Source organism: Neoarius graeffei, chromosome 16 (genome assembly GCF_027579695.1).
Source record: "Neoarius graeffei isolate fNeoGra1 chromosome 16, fNeoGra1.pri, whole genome shotgun sequence".
Taxonomy (NCBI): domain Eukaryota; kingdom Metazoa; phylum Chordata; class Actinopteri; order Siluriformes; family Ariidae; genus Neoarius; species Neoarius graeffei.
In genome coordinates this window covers 63,883,836-63,902,460 of record NC_083584.1, presented here as the reverse complement: position 1 = coordinate 63,902,460, position 18,625 = coordinate 63,883,836, and the positions used below count along the sequence as shown (strand labels likewise).

Here is an 18,625-nt window from a genome sequence, read left to right as displayed (position 1 = left end):
ATGGCACGAACAAAGGAGATTTCTGAGCACTGTTGATGCTTATCAGGCTGGAAAAGGTTATGAAACCATCTCTAAAGAGTTTGGACTCCACCAATCCACAGTCAGACAGATTGTGTACAAATGGAGGAAATTCAAGACCATTGTTACCCTCCCCAGGAGTGGTCGACCAACAAAGATCACTCCAAGAGCAAGGTGTGTAATAGTCAGCGAGGTCACAAAGGACCCCAGAGTAACTTCTAAGCAACTGAAGGCCTCTCTCACATTGGCTAATGTTAATGTTCATGAGTCCACCATCAGGAGAACACTGAACAACAGTGGTGTGCATGGCAGGGTTGCAAGGAGAAAGCCACTGCTGTCCAAAAAGAACATTGCTGTTCGGATGCAGTTTGCTCAAGATCACGTGGACAAGCCAGAAGGCTATTGGAAAAATGTTTTGTGGACGGATGAGACCAAAATAGAACTTTTTGGTTTAAATGAGAAGTGTTATGTTTGGAGAAAGGAAATCACTGCATTCCAGCATAAGAACCTTATCCTATCTGTGAAACATGGTGGTGGTAGTATCATGGTTTGGGCCTGTTTTGCTGCATCTGGGCCAGGACGGCTTGCCATCACTGATGGAACAATGAATTCTGAATTATACCAGCGAATTCTAAAGGAAAATGTCAGGACATCTGTCCATGAACTGAATCTCAAGAGAAGGTGAGTTATGCAGCAAGACAACAACCCTAAGCACACAAGTCGTTCTACCAAAGAATGGTTAAAGAAGAATAAAGTTCAGTCAGTCAGTTGGTTGAGTTCAATGTCCGAACTGATAATCACATCATCAGTTTTTCATTGGCTAATCAGACACAAGGTATGCCACCACTCTTGCCAGAGCGGTTGGGGGTTAGGTGCCTTGCTCAAGGGCACTTAAGCCAGTCCTGCTGGTCCAGGGAATCAAACCAGTAACCTTTTAGTTCCAAAGCTGCTTCCAAGAATAAAGTTAATGTTTTGGAATGGCCAAGTCAAAGTCCTGACCTTAATCCAATCGAAATGTTGTGGAAGGACCTGAAGCGAGCAGTTCATGTGAGGAAACCCACCAACATCCCAGAGTTGAAGCTGTTCTGTACGGAGGAACGGGCTAAAATTCCTCCAAGCCGGTGTGCAGGACTGATCAACAGTTACCGCAAACGTTTAGTTGCAGTTATTGCTGCACAAGGGGGTCACACCAGATACTGAAAGCAAAGGGTCACATACTTTTGCCACTCACAGATATGTAACATTGGATCATTTTCCTCAATAAATAAATGACCAAGTATAATATTTTTGTCTCATTTGTTTAACTGGGTTCTCTTTATCTACTTTTAGGACTTGTGTGAAAATCTGATGATGTTTTAGGTCAGATTTATGCAGAAATATAGAAAATTCTAAAGGGTTCACAAACTTTCAAGCACCACTGTACTTTGATGACGCCATTGCAGCATAATGGCGATAAATAAATGGTTTTCAGTGAGTGTGAATGAGATATTCGTCCCTGAATAAATAGTGAATTAGCATGATGATGTGTTTCATAGAAACTCCAAATCACTTCTATAAGGAGACGGATGAATATAATAAAAACATTTTATGATTTTTTCCATATCCAGCTTTATACATAAGGCCCACTGTTTTATTCCTATAGTAACCGTAACATATTTTATTGCTGTTCACATTTTTCTACATAATGTATTTTGTTGAAAGTGTATGTGATTTTTTTTTTCTTTTGTCGAGAATTATAACAATGCGGGATTTTGCAAATCAGGTCACTCCAATCTGGCAACCCGGCGTTGAGCCTGCACGGAGACAGTGTTCGGCTCAAATTCCTCCGCTGAATCCGGTTTAAGGTCGAGTCCCAATTACTAGCAGCGCGGCTTTGAGTTCCAAGCTTAATCCATCATGCTCCTGTTTTTACCCGCGTTCTTGTGCATTTTTACACGAGGTAAGATTTAACTTCCGCCTTTGGAGTCGCAGTCACATTTGTTCCGATTAAACAGATTTAATTAATGCAAGTATTTTTTTCCATTAAAAAACCAAGCACTTATATGTTAGGACACGACAAACCTGCTAATAATAATAATCACATTTTATTTATTTGTTTATCTGTTTCATTTTATTCGCCTTGTTTTCCTAGCACTCGGCTTCATCCCAAATGCCTTCCTTATTGACTAGATAGTCAGCTCGCTAAAGTACTACGCCATTATCTTCGCACCCTCTAAAGTGTCCCTATACAGGGTGCATGGAGACATTCTGGATATTTCAATACATTTTTAAATCGAGGATAGATAAAAAGGATACATACGTCATAAGAAACTGTTTATAAGTTGTTCAATTAAGCTGTCTATATGCTTTATAGTTGCAAATAAATAACCAGTAATTTATATATATATATATATATATATATATATATATATATATATATATATATAAAATTAATTTATTATTATTTTTTTTTTTTACAGACAGTGACCTAAAACCTCAGGTAAAGCAGCCTTTCACGGCTGCGGACGTTTTCCAAATAACTTCGTCCTCCCTACAAACATGAGAATGAAACAGTTGTGTGTAGCGTCCTCGCTAGGGCACTCGACAACTAATAGGGAGGGACGCGTTTGGGATACGGCCGTTATGCTAATCTTCAGTGCACGAGATAATAGGTCTCGCGCCGGTACCACGTGATTGCTGGGTAGTTTTTGTTCACATTTCTGAATAATTTAATTTAAAAAAAGAAAGAAAGAAAGAGGGAAAAGATGATTTTTCCTCGGAGAAAGTGTTTTAATGAGTTTGTTTATTATTTGAGCCAAGTTATTAATTAATAAATTAGGATAAAACTTAGTTTGTTTGACTTTATTTGACGAATGTGAAAGGTTATATTTATATATCTATATTATATATATATTTCCTGTCATGTTTTGTAGGCTGGAACAGGATAAAGCGGCGAGAGACAATGAGATGTACGGAAGCCACGAGAGGCCCTTCATATAATCTTTTTTTATTCACCTTGTTATCCCGAGATAACGACATAATTAATTCAGGATCTCGAGAAAACAACACAACTAATTCGAGATCTCGAGAAAACAAAACCGTTATTCATGATCTCGAGTAAACAGCTGAGAAATGGTTCATTCAGGTGCGCCAAGAGACTTGTGATACGCTGACTTTGGGGCTATTTCTCATTCTGTATAGACGCAACTTTGGTCATTAGAATGTCTGGAATAATCGATCACCTAATAAGGCAATATTTTGATCAGGGGTTGACACAGGGAGAGATTGCATTATTTATGTCGTTATCTCGGAATAACGGTTTTGTTTTCTCGAGATCTCGAATCAGTTGTGTTGTTTTCTCGAGATCCTGAATTAATTATGTCGTTATCTCGGGATAACAAGGTGAATAAAAAAAGATTATACGAAGGGCCTCTCTCGGCTTCCGTAGAGATGAGATATTTAGTAGAACTTGTCAAACAGGCCACAACGTGCATAAAAAGGAGTCTGTAGTTTAAGGATGTATCCCAAATGACTAACTCGTGGTGATCTAGTGCACTTGATAGGTTGTAGAAGCCTTTGTTTCAAGTGCATCTGTGTAGGAAGCAAAGATGCATTTGGGATTCAGCCTCAATTTATCGCACTGAAGATTTCCAGTGTTTACAACGTGTAGCGTGAGGGCGAAAAAGTTCCCCAAATTTCTAATAGCTAGCTTTCTTTCTTTCTGAATGAATAAACAAACAAGCTTTCTTCCCCCACTACTATCCAACCTTCCCATTTGACATTTTACAGCTGTCGCCTCGGTAACGGTTGATGAGGCGAAAAGTAGAGCTGTGATTGGACCACGTGAGGTAAAAGCCGCGATATGATTGGATAATTCCCAGCTGAGTCAGTTTTCCTAGTAATCTTTGCTGTAAACGGTTTTGTCGGTTCTACCAACAGACTGTAAAAATAGGACAAAGCTGAGTGACGACACTCAGAGGATTTCTAAAGAGCGGGTTTGAAACTCAAACAGCCAACAGGCGTCGCCATTTTGACAGCGGCTGACTCCGCCCATCTCCCAGCGAGTCGAGAAAGGGGCGGGGATAGTAAAGCCTGGCCACTGGAATACTCTGGCTAGGACACGCCTACTACCCTCGAAGCTGACAAACTAGCTATGCAAGCTAGCCAACAAGCTACTGGCTAAACTAACACACACTGCTCCATAAGATACAGACAGTTAATAGCGCAATAATCCGTATTATATTTCACACATCTACAACCCCGATTCCAAAAAAGTTGGGACAAAGTACAAATTGTAAATAAAAACGGAATGCAATGATGTGGAAGTTTCAAAATTCCATATTTTATTCAGAATAGAACATAGATGACATATCAAATGTTTAAACTGAGAAAATGTATCATTTAAAGAGAAAAATAAGGTGATTTTAAATTTCATGACAACAACACATCTCAAAAAAGTTGGGACAAGACCATGTTTACCACTGTGAGACATCCCCTTTTCTCTTTACAACAGTCTGTAAACGTCTGGGGACTGAGGAGACAAGTTGCTCAAGTTTAGGGATAGGAATGTTAACCCATTCTTGTCTAATGTAGGATTCTAGTTGCTCAACTGTCTTAGGTCTTTTTTGTCGTATCTTCCGTTTTATGATGCGCCAAATGTTTTCTATGGGTGAAAGATCTGGACTGCAGGCTGGCCAGTTCAGTACCCGGACCCTTCTTCTACGCAGCCATGATGCTGTAATTGATGCAGTATGTGGTTTGGCATTGTCATGTTGGAAAATGCAAGGTCTTCCCTGAAAGAGACGTCGTCTGGATGGGAGCATATGTTGCTCTAGAACCTGGATATACCTTTCAGCATTGATGGCGTTTTTCCAGATGTGTAAGCTGCCCATGCCACACGCACTAATGCAACCCCATACCATCAGAGATGCAGGCTTCTGAACTGAGCGCTGATAACAACTTGGGTCGTCCTTCTCCTCTTTAGTCCGAATGACACGGCGTCCCTGATTTCCATAAAGAACTTCAAATTTTGATTCATCTGACCACAGAACAGTTTTCCACTTTGCCACAGTCCATTTTAAATGAGCCTTGGCCCAGAGAAGACGTCTGCGCTTCTGGATCATGTTTAGATACGGCTTCTTCTTTGAACTATAGAGTTTTAACTGGCAACAGCGGCTGGCACGGTGAATTGTATTCACAGATAATGTTCTCTGGAAATATTCCTGAGCCCATTTTGTGATTTCCAATACAGAAGCATGCCTGTATGTGATGCAGTGCCGTCTAAGGGCCCGAAGATCACGGGCACCCAGTATGGTTTTCCGGCCTTGACCCTTACGCACAGAGATTCTTCCAGATTCTCTGAATCTTTTGATGATATTATGCACTGTAGATGATGATATGTTCAAACTCTTTGCAATTTTACACTGTTAAACTCCTTTCTGATATTGCTCCACTATTTGTCGGCGCAGAATTAGGGGGATTGGTGATCCTCTTCCCATCTTTACTTCTGAGAGCCGTTGCCACTCCAAGATGCTCTTTTTATATCCAGTCATGTTAATGACCTATTGCCAATTGACCTAATGAGTTGCAATTTGGTCCTCCAGCTGTTCCTTTTTTGTACCTTTAACTTTTCCAGCCTCTTATTGCCCCCGTCCCAACTTTTTTGAGATGTGTTGCTGTCATGAAATTTCAAAATGTCTCACTTTCGACATTTGATATGTTGTCTATGTTCTATTGTGAATACAATGTCAGTTTTTGAGATTTGTAAATTATTGCATTCCGTTTTTATTTAGAATTTGTATTTTGTCCCAACTTTTTTGGAATCGGGGGGGATATATATATAAGGGAAAATATATTTTACCCATCATCCAGGAAGTCACACCTGTATAAAAGAAGATATCAGACCCTGTGTCTGAAATCACTCACTATACAGTGGACTATAGAGTGAGTTCGCCATGTTGTAGTGCTGTCCGGATGTATAGTGAGAATTATTACACCCTATACAGTGGTGCTTGAAAGTTTGTGAACCCTTTAGAATTTTCTGTATTTCTGCATAAATATGACCTAAAACATCATCAGATTTTCACACAAGACCTAAAAGTAGATAAAGAGAACCCAGTTAAACAAATGATACAAAAATATTATACTTGGTCATTTATTTATTGAAGAAATTGATCCAATATTACATATCTGTGAGTGGCAAAAGTATGTGAACCTCTAGGATTAGCAGTTAATTTGAAGGTGAAATTAGAGTCAGGTGTTTTCAATCAATGGGATGACAATCAGGTGTGAGTGGGCGCCCTGTTTTATTTAAAGAACAGGGATCTATCAAAGTCTGATCTTCACAACACATGTTTGTGGAAGTGTATCATGGCATGAACAAAGGAGATTTCTGAGGACCTCAGAAAAAGCGCTGTTGATGCTCATCAGGCTGGAAAAGGTTACAAAACCATCTCTAAAGAGTTTGGACTCCACCAATCCACAGTCAGACAGATTGTGTACAAATGGAGCAAATTCAAGACCATTGTTTCCCTCCCCAGGACTGTTTGACCAACAAAGATCACTCCAAGAGCAAGGCGTGTAATAGTCGGCGAGGTCACAAAGGACCCCAGAGTAACTTCTAAGCAACTGAAGGCCTCTCTCACATTGGCTAATGTTCATGAGTCCACCATCAGGAGAACACTGAACAACAATGGTGTGCATGGCAGGGTTGCAAGGAGAAAGCCACTGCTCTCCAAAAAGAACATTGCTGTTTGGATGCAGTTTGCTCAAGATTACATGGACAAGCCAGAAGGCTATTGGAATAATTCTGTACATGGATGAGACCAAAATAGAAATTTTGGTTTAAATGAGAAGCGTTATGTTTGGAGAAAGGAAAACACTGCATTCCAGCATAAGAACCTTATCCCATCTGTGAAACATGGTGGTGGTAGTATCATGGTTTGGGCCTGTTTTGCTGCATCTGGGCCAGGACGGCTTGCCATCACTGATGGAACAATGAATTCTGAATTATACCAGCAAATTGTAAAGGAAAATGTCAGGACATCTGTCCATGAACTGAATCTCAAGAGAAGGTGGGTCATGCAGCAAGACAATGACCCTAAGCACACAAGTTGTTCTACCAAAGAATGGTTAAAGAAGAATAAAGTTAATGTTTTGGAATGGCCAAGTCAAAGTCCTGATCTTAATCCAATCGAAATGTTGTGGAAGGGCCTGAAGCTAGCAGTTAATGTGAGGAAACCCACCAACATCCCAGAGTTGAAGCTGTTCTGTACGGAGGAACGGGCTAAAATTCCTCCAAGCCGGTGTGCAGCACTGATCAACAGTTACCGGAAACGTTTAGTTGCAGTTATTGCTGCACAAGGGGGTCACACCAGATACTGAAAGCAAAGGTTCACATACTTTTGCCACTCACAGATAAGTAATATCGGATCATTTTCCTCAATAAATAAATGACCAAGTATAATATTTGTCTCATTTGTTTAACTGGGTTCTCTTTATCTACTTTTAGGACTTGTGTGAAAATCTGATGATGTTTTAGGTCATATTTATGCAGAAATATAGAAAATTCTAAAGGGTTCACAAACTTTCAAGCACCACTGTATAGTGGACTCCTAATCTTCCACAATGCATCGTGAAAAGTCATGTACAACCGATGGGCACTAACCAAGCAATATATCCCATCATGCCTTGTCGCGCTGAAAGAAAGAAAAAAAAAGTGTTGGGGATGAATGGATGGAGGAAGAAACACATTATGAACAGACACTGAAGTCCAATTAAAAATAGTAAGAGAATAGAAAATAATCTAAAATAGAATAAGACAGTGCAGAGTGAGGAATTAATCAAAAGCCTCAAATTTAATTGAATAAAACGCAGCGGCGAAGAAGAAAGTATTCAACCTTGATTTAAAAGAACTGAAAGATGCAGCAGACCCAAAGAACTTTGTATTGATTAATGTAGGAAATACGCTCAGTTTATTATAGATTTATCACGAGAATACATACATACATGCATGTATTTATTATTTTGAAAACCCACCAGCTGACTGATCTGGCACGTTTTAAAGGGATAGTTCGGGATTTTTGACATGAATCTGTATGGCATCCCCATCAATAGTGTCGTGCAAACACACTGACTTACCCCTGACAGCATCCTGTGAGTCCAGTTCTTGTCCAGTTTTGGTCCAGACGAAAGTAGTCCGGCAAGTTTGTCGGGGTCACGAAAGTAAAACGTTTTTCGTCTCAAAAAGGTATGTCTTCAAAAGAGTGATATATTTGCATCACAAAACCGTTGCCAAATAAAAAGTCAGACCTCGAAATCGCTTGGCACTATTTTCTCTGGCGGCACGGTGGTGTAGTGGTTAGCGCTGTTGCCTCACAGCAAGAAGGTCCTGGGTTCGAGCCCCGGGGCCGGCGAGGGCCTTTCTGTGCGGAGTTTGCATGTTCTCCCCGTGTCCGCGTGGGTTTCCTCCGGGTGCTCCGGTTTCCCCCACAGTCCAAAGACATGCAGGTTAGGTTAACTGGTGACTCTAAATTGAGCGTAGGTGTGAATGTGAGTGTGAATGGTTGTCTGTGTCTATGTGTCAGCCCTGTGATGACCTGGCGACTTGTCCAGGGTGTACCCCGCCTTTCGCCCGTAGTCAGCTGGGATAGGCTCCAGCTTGCCTGTGACCCTGTAGAAGGATAAAGCGGCTAGAGATAATGAGATGAGATGACTATTTTCTCTCCCTTCTTATCACTGCGCACTGCCGCCAGGTGACAGCCACGGCTGTTTCATTCATTGTTTACTGCTAGCAAAGTTAGCGACAACATGTCTGACTACGACAGCGACATTGAAAACATTGACTTCATCTCACAGCCAAAGGGATATCTTTATGAACCCGAATATACAGATGAAGAAATTCGCCAGGTGGAGTTAGAACGGGCAGAGAGAGAAAGGGTGGACAGAGAAGTGGAAGAAGGTGAAGCTGGAGCCGCAGCTTGTTAGCGCCACTGATCTGAACTCCTAATCACTGCCAAACAATGGGAAAGGTGTTGATTCCTGCGCAGATGTCAACATGACAGCGCGCAGTGATACCGAGGGAGACAAAATATAGCGCCAAATAATTGCGAGGTCTGACTTTTTATTTGGCAACGGTTTTGTGATGCAAATATATCACTCTTTTGAACACATACTGTTTTGAGAAGAAAAACGTTTTACTTTCGTGACCCCAACAAACTTGCCGGACTACTTTCGTCTGGACCAAAACTAGACAAGAACTGGACTCGCAGGATGCTGTCAGGGGTAAGTCAGTGTATTTGCACGACACTGTTGACGGGGATGCCATAAAGATTCATGTAAAAAATCCCGAACTATTGCTTTAATTGTGCGACAGTAATGACATCGATAACGACGTGACGGACTAGTGTCCGAAAGTGTTTTTTCATTTTACCAATGAGCTCGCTGTATAGAATTCCCTAGATAGTGAGTCGGGAGTAGTGAATGATTTCGGACACAACCAGGGTCGAGTCACAGGTTATGATATGTGAGGAATAACACATACCGGGGTGTGCAGTTATATGAAAATAATCAACAACCGGGTGGTGCGATGAAGTAGACATTCTTGCAACCCTGAAGTTGATTATTTTCCTACAACAGCACATCCTGAAGTTTTATTCCTCTTATAACTACAGCAATTTGCTAAGACATCCATCCAACCATTATCCGTAACCGCTTATCCAGGATTGCACGCAAGCTGGAGCCTATCCCAGCTGACTACGGGCGAAAGGCGGGGTACACCCTGGACAAGTCGCCAGGTCATCACAGGGTTGACACATACAACCATTCGCACTCACATTCACACCTACGGTCAATTTAGAGTCACCAGTTAACCTAACCTGCATGTCTTTGGACTGTGGGGGAAACCGGAGCACCCGGAGGAAACCCACGCGGACACGGGGAGAACATGCAAACTCCGCACAGAAAGGCCCCTGCTGACCATTGAGCTTGAACCCAGAACCTTCTTGCTGTGAGGCGACAGTGGTAACCACTACACCACCATGCCGCCCACTTACATTACAGCAGCTATAAATAGTCTTTCTTATGGGCGGCACGGTGGTGTAGTGGTTCGCGCTGTCGCCTCACAGCAAGAAGGTCCGGGTTTGAGCCCCGTGGCCGGCGAGGGCCTTTCTGTGTGGAGTTTGCATGTTCTCCCCGTGTCCGCATGGGTTTCCTCCGGGTGCTCCGGTTTCCCCCACAGTCCAAAGACATGCAGGTTAGGTTAATATGGGACGGTCTTGGGCTGAGGTGCCCTTGAGTGAGGCATCTAACTACCAACTGTTCCCCGGGCGCTGTTAGCATGGCTGCCCACTGCTCTGGGTATGTGTGTGTGCATGTGTGTGTTCACTGCTTCAGATGGGTTAAATGCAGAGAGGAATTTCACAAGTGTGTGATGAATAAAGTTGTGCTTGCTTTCTTTCTTTCTTTCTTAGCTGATGGCTGGGACTCGTTCCGATAAATATTAAACGTTTCCTCACAGAAAACCTCACCATATTTAACAATTATTCATCAAAGGTGAAGTGAATATCGGTGAATAATAACTGAGACTGAGGTGGATAATTGTTTTAATATAAATACACCGGTGATTATTTAAAAAAATATATTAAAAAAAACATTATTTCGATCTTCAAAAGCGACATGCAAATGTAATAACATGGCGCAGACTTGTCAATTTATCTATACTGAGTCGCATGAAATACTTTTTTGAAACTGATAAAATAAATCACAACTCCACCTTAGTTTTTGAATAGCTTTGGACCAAACTTCATAGCATCTTTAGTGCTTTTAGGAACAGCGTTTTCTTTCATAGTTTGTAACTCTTCCTCACTTACAGTGACGAGACAATCTTCCGCCATTTTGCCGAGTCACTCGAGGTGATTATCGAGAAATAGTCCGAATCTCTCGACCAATCAGCGGGCACTATAATCACCTCCGTATTTATACTAATGATAATTTATGCATTTTTCTTTGTGAAATAAAGCTTTTACACGTTTGGTGTCTGCTATAGTCGTCCCTGTTACTAAAGTTAATCAACACCTTTAAAAAAAAAAATCAAATTTAACCTTTAATTTTTTTTCTCCCCTTTTGTTTTTCAGTCGGATGTCTGCCCTTGTTGGATGTGAAGGTCAGAGCTGTGTTCATATATAAACGTTCGTGTATCCGAACCTCCCTTACTCTAGCTGCCATTGATACTTAACCGTATGAGCTGGATTTAATAGTACGTTAACAGGTGTATGTTTTTAGGGAAGCAGTTGTCTGGAGGATGCAAGTATGAGGACGGATGGACAGTGGCCCCCGCCAGGTTGTGACGGACAGGTGACCGGTGAGCTTCTGACCCGATCCACCAAAATGCACACTTTTTTTTTAAATACGAGTTTCTGTCTTTCCTCACTGCAACGTTTTCGATGTTAACCCTAACCCAAGTAAGAATATTTTTCAAATCGGTTTTGATTAAGTCGTTTGTGTGTTTTTTTTTTTTTTTTTTCTTCAGATGACATTTTGACTGCCGAAGAGCGGCATCAGGGTCTGCTGAGAGAGCTACAGGACCTGGTTGAGCACGGTCAGTGTTGACACACACACACACACACGCGCGCGTGCTTAGCCAGCATTATTAGGTTTTGTTTTCCTTGCTTCAAAGACAATCTTATGTAGAAGACATTTAAAGCAACCAAGGGGTGAGAAGCCACGCCTCTTTCACTAAGACAAGCAGAGAAGCCACACCTCCTTCACTGAGATTGGCAGGCACAAAGACCATACTTTTTTCATTGAGATAGATAGAGGCCACGCCTCCTTCACAAAAACTAACAAACACGGGTCACTCCCCCTTTAGTGCGAATGACTGACGCAAAGGCCACGCCTCCTCCACTGACACTGATAAGTGACATGCATTCTGGCACATAACTAACCCTTGAAACAGCCTAACCCTCGTCATTTCTTTCAGAACTTGAAAGAGATACCGAATACACTCAGGAGAAGGAAGAGTACAACCTGAACGACATGGATGACCCGGAAGACAGGAAACGGGCTAGATGGACGGATGAAGAACAGATGGCAGACAGGAAACAGGGGGATGATGAAGAAGAAGAGGAGGAGGAGAGCACACGAGAGCTGGAGGAACTGCTGGCTGAAGAGATCCGGAAGAAAGAAGAGGCCAGAAATGACCACTCGGAGCTGGAGGAGCTGAGAACGAAGGAGGAAAAATCAGAGACCAACGGGGAAGAAGAGGAGAAGGAGCGGAGGAAGAATGAGGTGGAGCTGACAGCAGAGAAAGAGAAAGTGGAACATGAGCTCCAGGTGCTGACGAACGACGAGACGAAAACGAGAGAGAGGCAAGAGAAGGAGGAGGAGCTGCAGGAGCTGCTGCAGAAGATGGAGATGGCGAAGGAAGAGCAGGAAGAGCCGACGGAGGGGGAGAGGGGAAAGGAGGACGACACAACCCCCGAGACGAAAGAGCCACAGCAGAAGAGGGAGATGGAGAAAGCGAGTGACGAGCGGACGCGGCAGTTCGAGAAGGAGCGATACAACGATGACGAGGAGGAAGATGAAGATGAGGAGGAGGAGGAAGAGCAAGACGAATCAGAGGTTTTAAAAATTCATATACAGTTGTGGTCAGAAGTTTACATACAGTGACATGAATGTCATCTTGGATATGAACGTCATGGCAATATTTGGGCTTTCAGTCATTTCTCTGAACTGTTCTTTTTCTGTGGCAGAATGATTGTACAGCATACAGCTTTAATTAAAAAATACACTAGAATTTGGTGCACAAGTTTTAATTTGTTTTTGGGTTTCCTGAAATCAACACAGGGTCAAAAATTTACATACAGTCATTTAGATTATTAATTCAGAGGTGCAGAAACTTCCAAAATGTCTCTTATCTTGCCAAGGCCGAGGTCTCTTAACTTCCTGTTAGCGATCATGATTGACTACAGCTGGTAGCTTCTCTGTGCCTTCATAAAAAGGGTTTGTTTACAGCACTCATTGGATTGACCAACACACAGTAAAATGGGAAAGTCCAAGGCACTCAGTGCAGATCTGAGAAAGAGGATTGCAGATATACACAACTCCGGAATGTCTCTTGGAGCCATTTCTAAACAACTGCAAATTCCAAGATCAGTTCAAACAATTGTATGTAAGATACTGGGAGGTGTAGTCACTTTGCCAAGCCACTATGCTTCAAGAAAGATGACATTTCATGTCACAGTATGTAAACTTCTGACCACAGCTGTAGACTTTCCATGGAGCTGATGTATGTCAGGAGTAGAATATTCAGTGTTGTGCTGTTATTGGAAAATAATCAACGGCAGGGTGGTGTGATAAACGGAAGTTGACCATTTTCCAATAACCTTTATTAATATTAAGCACGTCATACTTTTTATCCATTTATAGTTACATTTAATGGTGTGAGACATCTGTGGAATGAGGTGTGTGTGTGAGTGAGTTAGTGTGTGTGTCATGGCGGCGGGAGCGAACACCACTGCACCACACCAGACGCCTCATCACCCGTTGTAACTGCCGGCGAAAACGCAGGGAAATTTGAACTGTATGCATGCGCGGGCTTTAATCCTTCATATGAAACGGTCCCAGAGCGCACAGCACTGGGCCAGCCTGAATCTGCAGGGAAAATTGACCGGTTTGACCTTTGCAGATCATGCATTGTCTCACTCTGTGCTCAGCAACTGCTCTGTTGATGAGGACATTTTAACTTTTACAATCAAGGCTCGCCTCCAGGTCCTCCCAACAAAATATAATCTGGCTACCTGATATCCTTCAGATCATAACCCGCACTGTATCTTTCATTGTTCCACTGGTCAAATTGAAACAATAGCACATATTTTTAATGGTTGTAGTTTTTACAAAGGACTTTACATCGCTAGGCACGACCGATTAGTTGACCTGGTTTTTGACAGTATTAAAGAAATTGTAGATGAAAGAACGGACATGCATAAACACAGTGCAGTGCAAATGGATTGGTTTAATACTGAAAATCATGACAATGTTCAATTGAATGACTTCCCAAATACTCCAGATATCATCATCATAAATGAAAGCAATAGAACAGTAATGATTATCGAAATAGGCTGTTCGTTTGATTTATATATGGTTACTTGTTTTAACACCAAGATGCTAAAGTATCAGACACTTGTGGAGTCAATTATGTGCCTTGGTTATAATTGCAAATTAATTGTTCTTGTATTTGGGAGCCTTGGGCATGTACATAAACTTGTCCTACGTGGGTTGCAACTGTGTGGAGTGTGGACTATGCAAAATAAGCGCTAAGAGGCTGGTTAAATATTGCTCAATTTCTGCCATAATAGGTAGTTTGTCCATCTGGAGACGGAGATGTCATATGTATCCATAGACATTGTTAGACTTTTTTTTTTTATGATCACACTTGCCAATCTACAGAGTATTTCCAATAATGTTTGGATCTGCAATTCTTCCCTGTGTGATGATCCAAATAAAAGTATTAAACTGTGTGTGTGTGTGTGTAATAGGAGCTGCTGGAGATTGAAGTCCAGTTGAGGAGAGTGGCTGCTGAGCTGAGGAAACTGCACCGGGGCTAAGCACGTTTCTCACACACACACACACACACACACACACACACACAAGCCATAACAGTTGCTCTTTAGAACACACACAAAGACATGACAATACACAATTTCTCTCTGTAATAGTTCTAGTGTTAACTCTTAGTGCTCTGTGTGTGTGTGTGTGTGTGTACACACATCATTTTATGTTTATAATTCTATCAACAACACATTCACAATAATTATGAATCAATCTAGTCATTAGTGTACCAATTAACACAAACCAAGATGAATCAAATTGAGTCAAATGAATCAATGAATCAAAATAAGTAGATGAGCCAAGATATGCTCAGTGTCTGACTAAGCAAAGCTCGTGTAGCAAGGCTAATGTAGCTAACAAGTAGTGGAATCTTATAGCCGCCAGTTTAGCATGGTGTACTGAATGGATGAATGAACGAACGAATCAGCATTGTGGAGTTGTTCAATGAATCAAACAGGCTTTCTGACTCCCTGCTCTGTATAGAAACATGGACCAAAGGATACCGCAGAGCTAAAACCCGTCTCCTTCAGCAGATCGTTTGGTGTCGCACTAACACTAATGTCAGAAGAGGAGGCGTAGCCTGAAGTGATTGACTCGGTGATTCATTGATTCAGATGCTAACATTTGCAAATTTTAGTTGCTCGAGTACATTTCTGCAGTAAGAGAAAAACCGTGTATATTTTCTGTTAGTCTAGTTATCAGTAACCGATAGGACTTGAGTCGTGTGTACAATGTGATGAGGTTTGTGATTTGAACTCTAACATGCGTAGTGTTTCTATATAGTGTTTGTGTGTGTATTTGGCTCTTGCACTGTTAGAATACGTTCAGACTGTTAAACAAGAGCTGTGTGTGAGGCTTTTTACAGGGAACATGACTGTGTGTGTGTTCATAGATCCTAATGCTGACCTTGCACAGCAGAGTGGCATATATTTTTTTGAATTACTTTAATTGTAATATGCCTGCTTATTATGGTATTTACGGTTGCCATTATATTCCAGTATTTACGGTCAGCTATTGGGAGCATAACACTAAAAATCCCATAGTGGCATTATCAGAATCTAAGCATTGTTATAGCATTAATCCTCAAACAAAGCTATATATAAAATGCAGCAAACTGACGTGTGTGTGTGTGTGTGTGTGTGTGTGTTTTGCTCCAACATGTTCCCTAATAAAAGCGTCACTGCAGTTCTCTCCGTATTAAACAAGCCAAGGAGGAAACAGCTTCTAAGGCATTATAGGTCGCACACACAATCAAACGCACATCACACACTCTTGGTAATGGTGTGAGCTTTATCTCAGTGTTAAGATCCATCTATCATCCTCTGATGAACCTTTTGATGTTTTTTTTTTTTGTATAGTGGTGTCAGTCAGGGTATGAAAATGTATTTAAATATTTTAAAAGCAATGCACTTTTCCCCTTATGGTTGCTAATACGGTTAATGTCTTAGCCTGCAATAAGTGATGTTTAAAATGAACATGTTTAAATTATGTGTGTGTATGTAATGTTGAAGCCACAGACACTTTACAATGCTTTAAATGAGTATTAATAAGTAATATAAAAGTATCATATTTAATATATAATGCTAATATACACAGTATATATTGCACATGTAAAGAAATCCAACGTAGAGCTGAATGTGTTATTTGTATTTTATTGAATAGAACAGTAATTTAAAAAATGGGCTTGATTGATGATATTCTGTTAGTCTTCTAATTAACAATAACTTATGTGAAGGAAAAAAAAAAGAAAACTGTGACGTCAGAATCGGCCATGTCCTGATTCTCAGCTTCTGAACTTGTGCACTTTGAATCTTTGACGAGTTTGTGATTTTGCAAATAATGGCTAATCATAGCACTTGTGTTGCGTTTTTTTTTTATTCAAGGTTTTGCATCAACATTCAGATTTGAAGAAAGGCAATAAATAAATAATTTTGAGGGTGGCCATTGTGAGAAGATGGATTTGGTGTACAATATGACTATACTCTCAAATAAATAAATAAAACCCACAGTGAACACATGGAGACGGCAGTGATCCAGACTCTTCCTTTGTATCACCAGTATTATTACAATCTGATTGGTCAGAAGGTGTGGATTAATTTAACACAGTAGCTCTGGCAGGAGTTCCAGCTGCACAGCAAATCACAGGTTTATGTTTACAGTGCCTTGCAAAAGTATTCATCCCCCTTGGTGTTTGTCCTGTTTTTTCACATTACAAGCTGGAATTAAAATTGATTTTTCAGGGGTTACCACCACTTGATTTACACAACATGCCTACCACTTTAACGATATAAATTATTGTTTGGTTGTGACACAAAAAATAATTAAGATGAAAAAACAAATCTGGAATGTGCATAGATATTCACCCCCAAGTCAATACTTCGTAGAGCCACTTTCTGCTGCAATTACAGCTGCAAGTCTCTTGGGGTATGTCTCTATTAGCTTAGCACATCTAGCCACTGGGATTGTTGCCCATTCCTCAAGGCAAAACTGCTCCAACTCCTTCAAGTTAGATGGGTTGTGTTGGTGTACAGCAATCTTCAAGTTATGCTACAGATTCTCAATTGGATTGAGGTCTGGGCTTTGATTAGGCCATTCCACGACATTTAAATGTTTTCCTTTAAACCACTCCAGTGTAGCTTTAGCAGTATATTTAGGGTCGTCCTGCTGGAATGTGAACCTTCGTCCCAGTCTCAAACCTCTGGCTGACTCAAACAGGTTTTCCTCCAGAATTGCCCTGTATTTAGTGCCATCCATCTTTCCTTCAGTCCTGACCAGCTTTCCTGTCCTTGCAGATGAAAAATATCCCCACAGCATGATGCTGCCACCACCACGCTTCACTGTAGGAATGGTGTTCTCAGGGTGTTGGGTTTGCGCCACACATGGCATTTCCCATTGATGGCCAAAAAGATCAATTTTTTAGTCTCATGTGACCAGAGAATCTTCTTCCATGTGTTTGGGGAGTCTGCCACATGCTGTTGGACAAACTCCAAATGTGTTTTCTTAAGTAATTGTTTTTTTCTGGCCACTCTTCCATAAAGCCCCACTCTGTGGAGTGTACGGCTTAAAGTGGTCCTATGGACAGATACTCCCATCTCCGCTGTGGATCTTTGCAGCTCCTTCAGTGTTATCTTTGGTGTCTTTGTTGCATCTCTGATTAATGCCCTCCTTGCCCGGTCTGTGAGTTTTGGTGGGCGGTGCCTTCTCTTGTCAGGTTTGTAGTGGTGCCATATTCTTTCCATTTTGCTATAATGGATTTAATGGTGCTCTGTGGGATATTCAAAGTTTGGGATATTTTATATAACCCAACCCTGATCTATACTTCTCCACAACTTTGACCTGTTTGGAGGCTCCTTGGTTTTCATGTTGCTTGCTTAGTAGTGTTGCAGAGTCAGGGTCCTTCCAGAACAGGCTGATTTACACAGACAGCATGTGACACTTTGATTGCACACAGGTGGATCTTAATCAAGTAATCATGTGACTTATGAAGTGAATTGGTTGGAGCAGCTCTTATTTAGGGGTTTCATACGAAAGGGGGTGAATACTTATGCACATGCCAGATTTCTGTTTTTTCATCTTATTGTTTGTGTTGCAATAAAACAACAATTTGCACCTTTAAAGTGGTAGGCATGCTGTGTAAATGAAATGGTGCTAAACCCCCCCCCCCCCAAAAAAAAAAAAAAAAAAAAAATCAATTTTAATTCTAGCTTGTAATGTGATAAAACAGGACAAACACCAAGGGGGGATGAATACTTTTGCAAAACACTGCATATCTCAGCTGATCTACCCTGCATACTCCTTGGCTATATCTCCAAAGATTATCAAAGAAATTAACACATTGCATTTTAATTTCATCTGGAAAAATAAGCATCATTACATCAGAAAAGGAGATTTGCTCAGAAATTATGAAGAAGGCGGGGTCAAAGCGATAGATTTTGAAATCATGAATGGTGTATTAAAAATTAAATGGCTTCAATCTTTTCTAAGGAATCATGAGGAGGTGTGGTTCTTATTACCTTCACTT

General features: G+C 41.1%; 1 protein-coding gene across 2 annotated transcripts; it reads left to right on the top strand.

The window, feature by feature from the left end:
• Nucleotides 1-1,860: 1,860 nt before the first annotated feature.
• On the top strand, nt 1,861-16,616 carry LOC132900175 (uncharacterized). Of its 2 annotated transcripts, XM_060942215.1 has the most exons (6): nt 1,861-1,957; nt 11,130-11,158; nt 11,278-11,356; nt 11,525-11,593; nt 11,975-12,615; nt 14,532-16,616. In XM_060942215.1, the coding sequence occupies exons 1-6, from the start codon at nt 1,915-1,917 to the stop codon at nt 14,598-14,600; spliced, it is 930 nt and encodes a 309-aa protein (XP_060798198.1). In that variant the 5' UTR covers nt 1,861-1,914; the 3' UTR covers nt 14,601-16,616. The 2 variants fall into 2 exon arrangements, with proteins under 2 accessions (XP_060798198.1, XP_060798199.1); XM_060942216.1 differs by lacking the exon at nt 1,861-1,957 and having other exon boundaries at nt 11,286-11,356.
• The last annotated feature ends 2,009 nt before the right edge of the window (nt 16,617-18,625 follow it).

Coding starts and splice junctions, on each gene's coding strand:
- LOC132900175 (XM_060942215.1), top strand. CDS start 1,915: ATGCTCCTGTTTTTACCCGCGTTCTTGTGCATTTTTACACGAG. Junction 11,357..11,524: donor TTGTGACGGACAGGTGACCG/GTGAGCTTCTGA, acceptor TTTTTTCTTCAG/ATGACATTTTGACTGCCGAA. Junction 12,616..14,531: donor AAGAGCAAGACGAATCAGAG/GTTTTAAAAATT, acceptor TGTGTGTAATAG/GAGCTGCTGGAGATTGAAGT.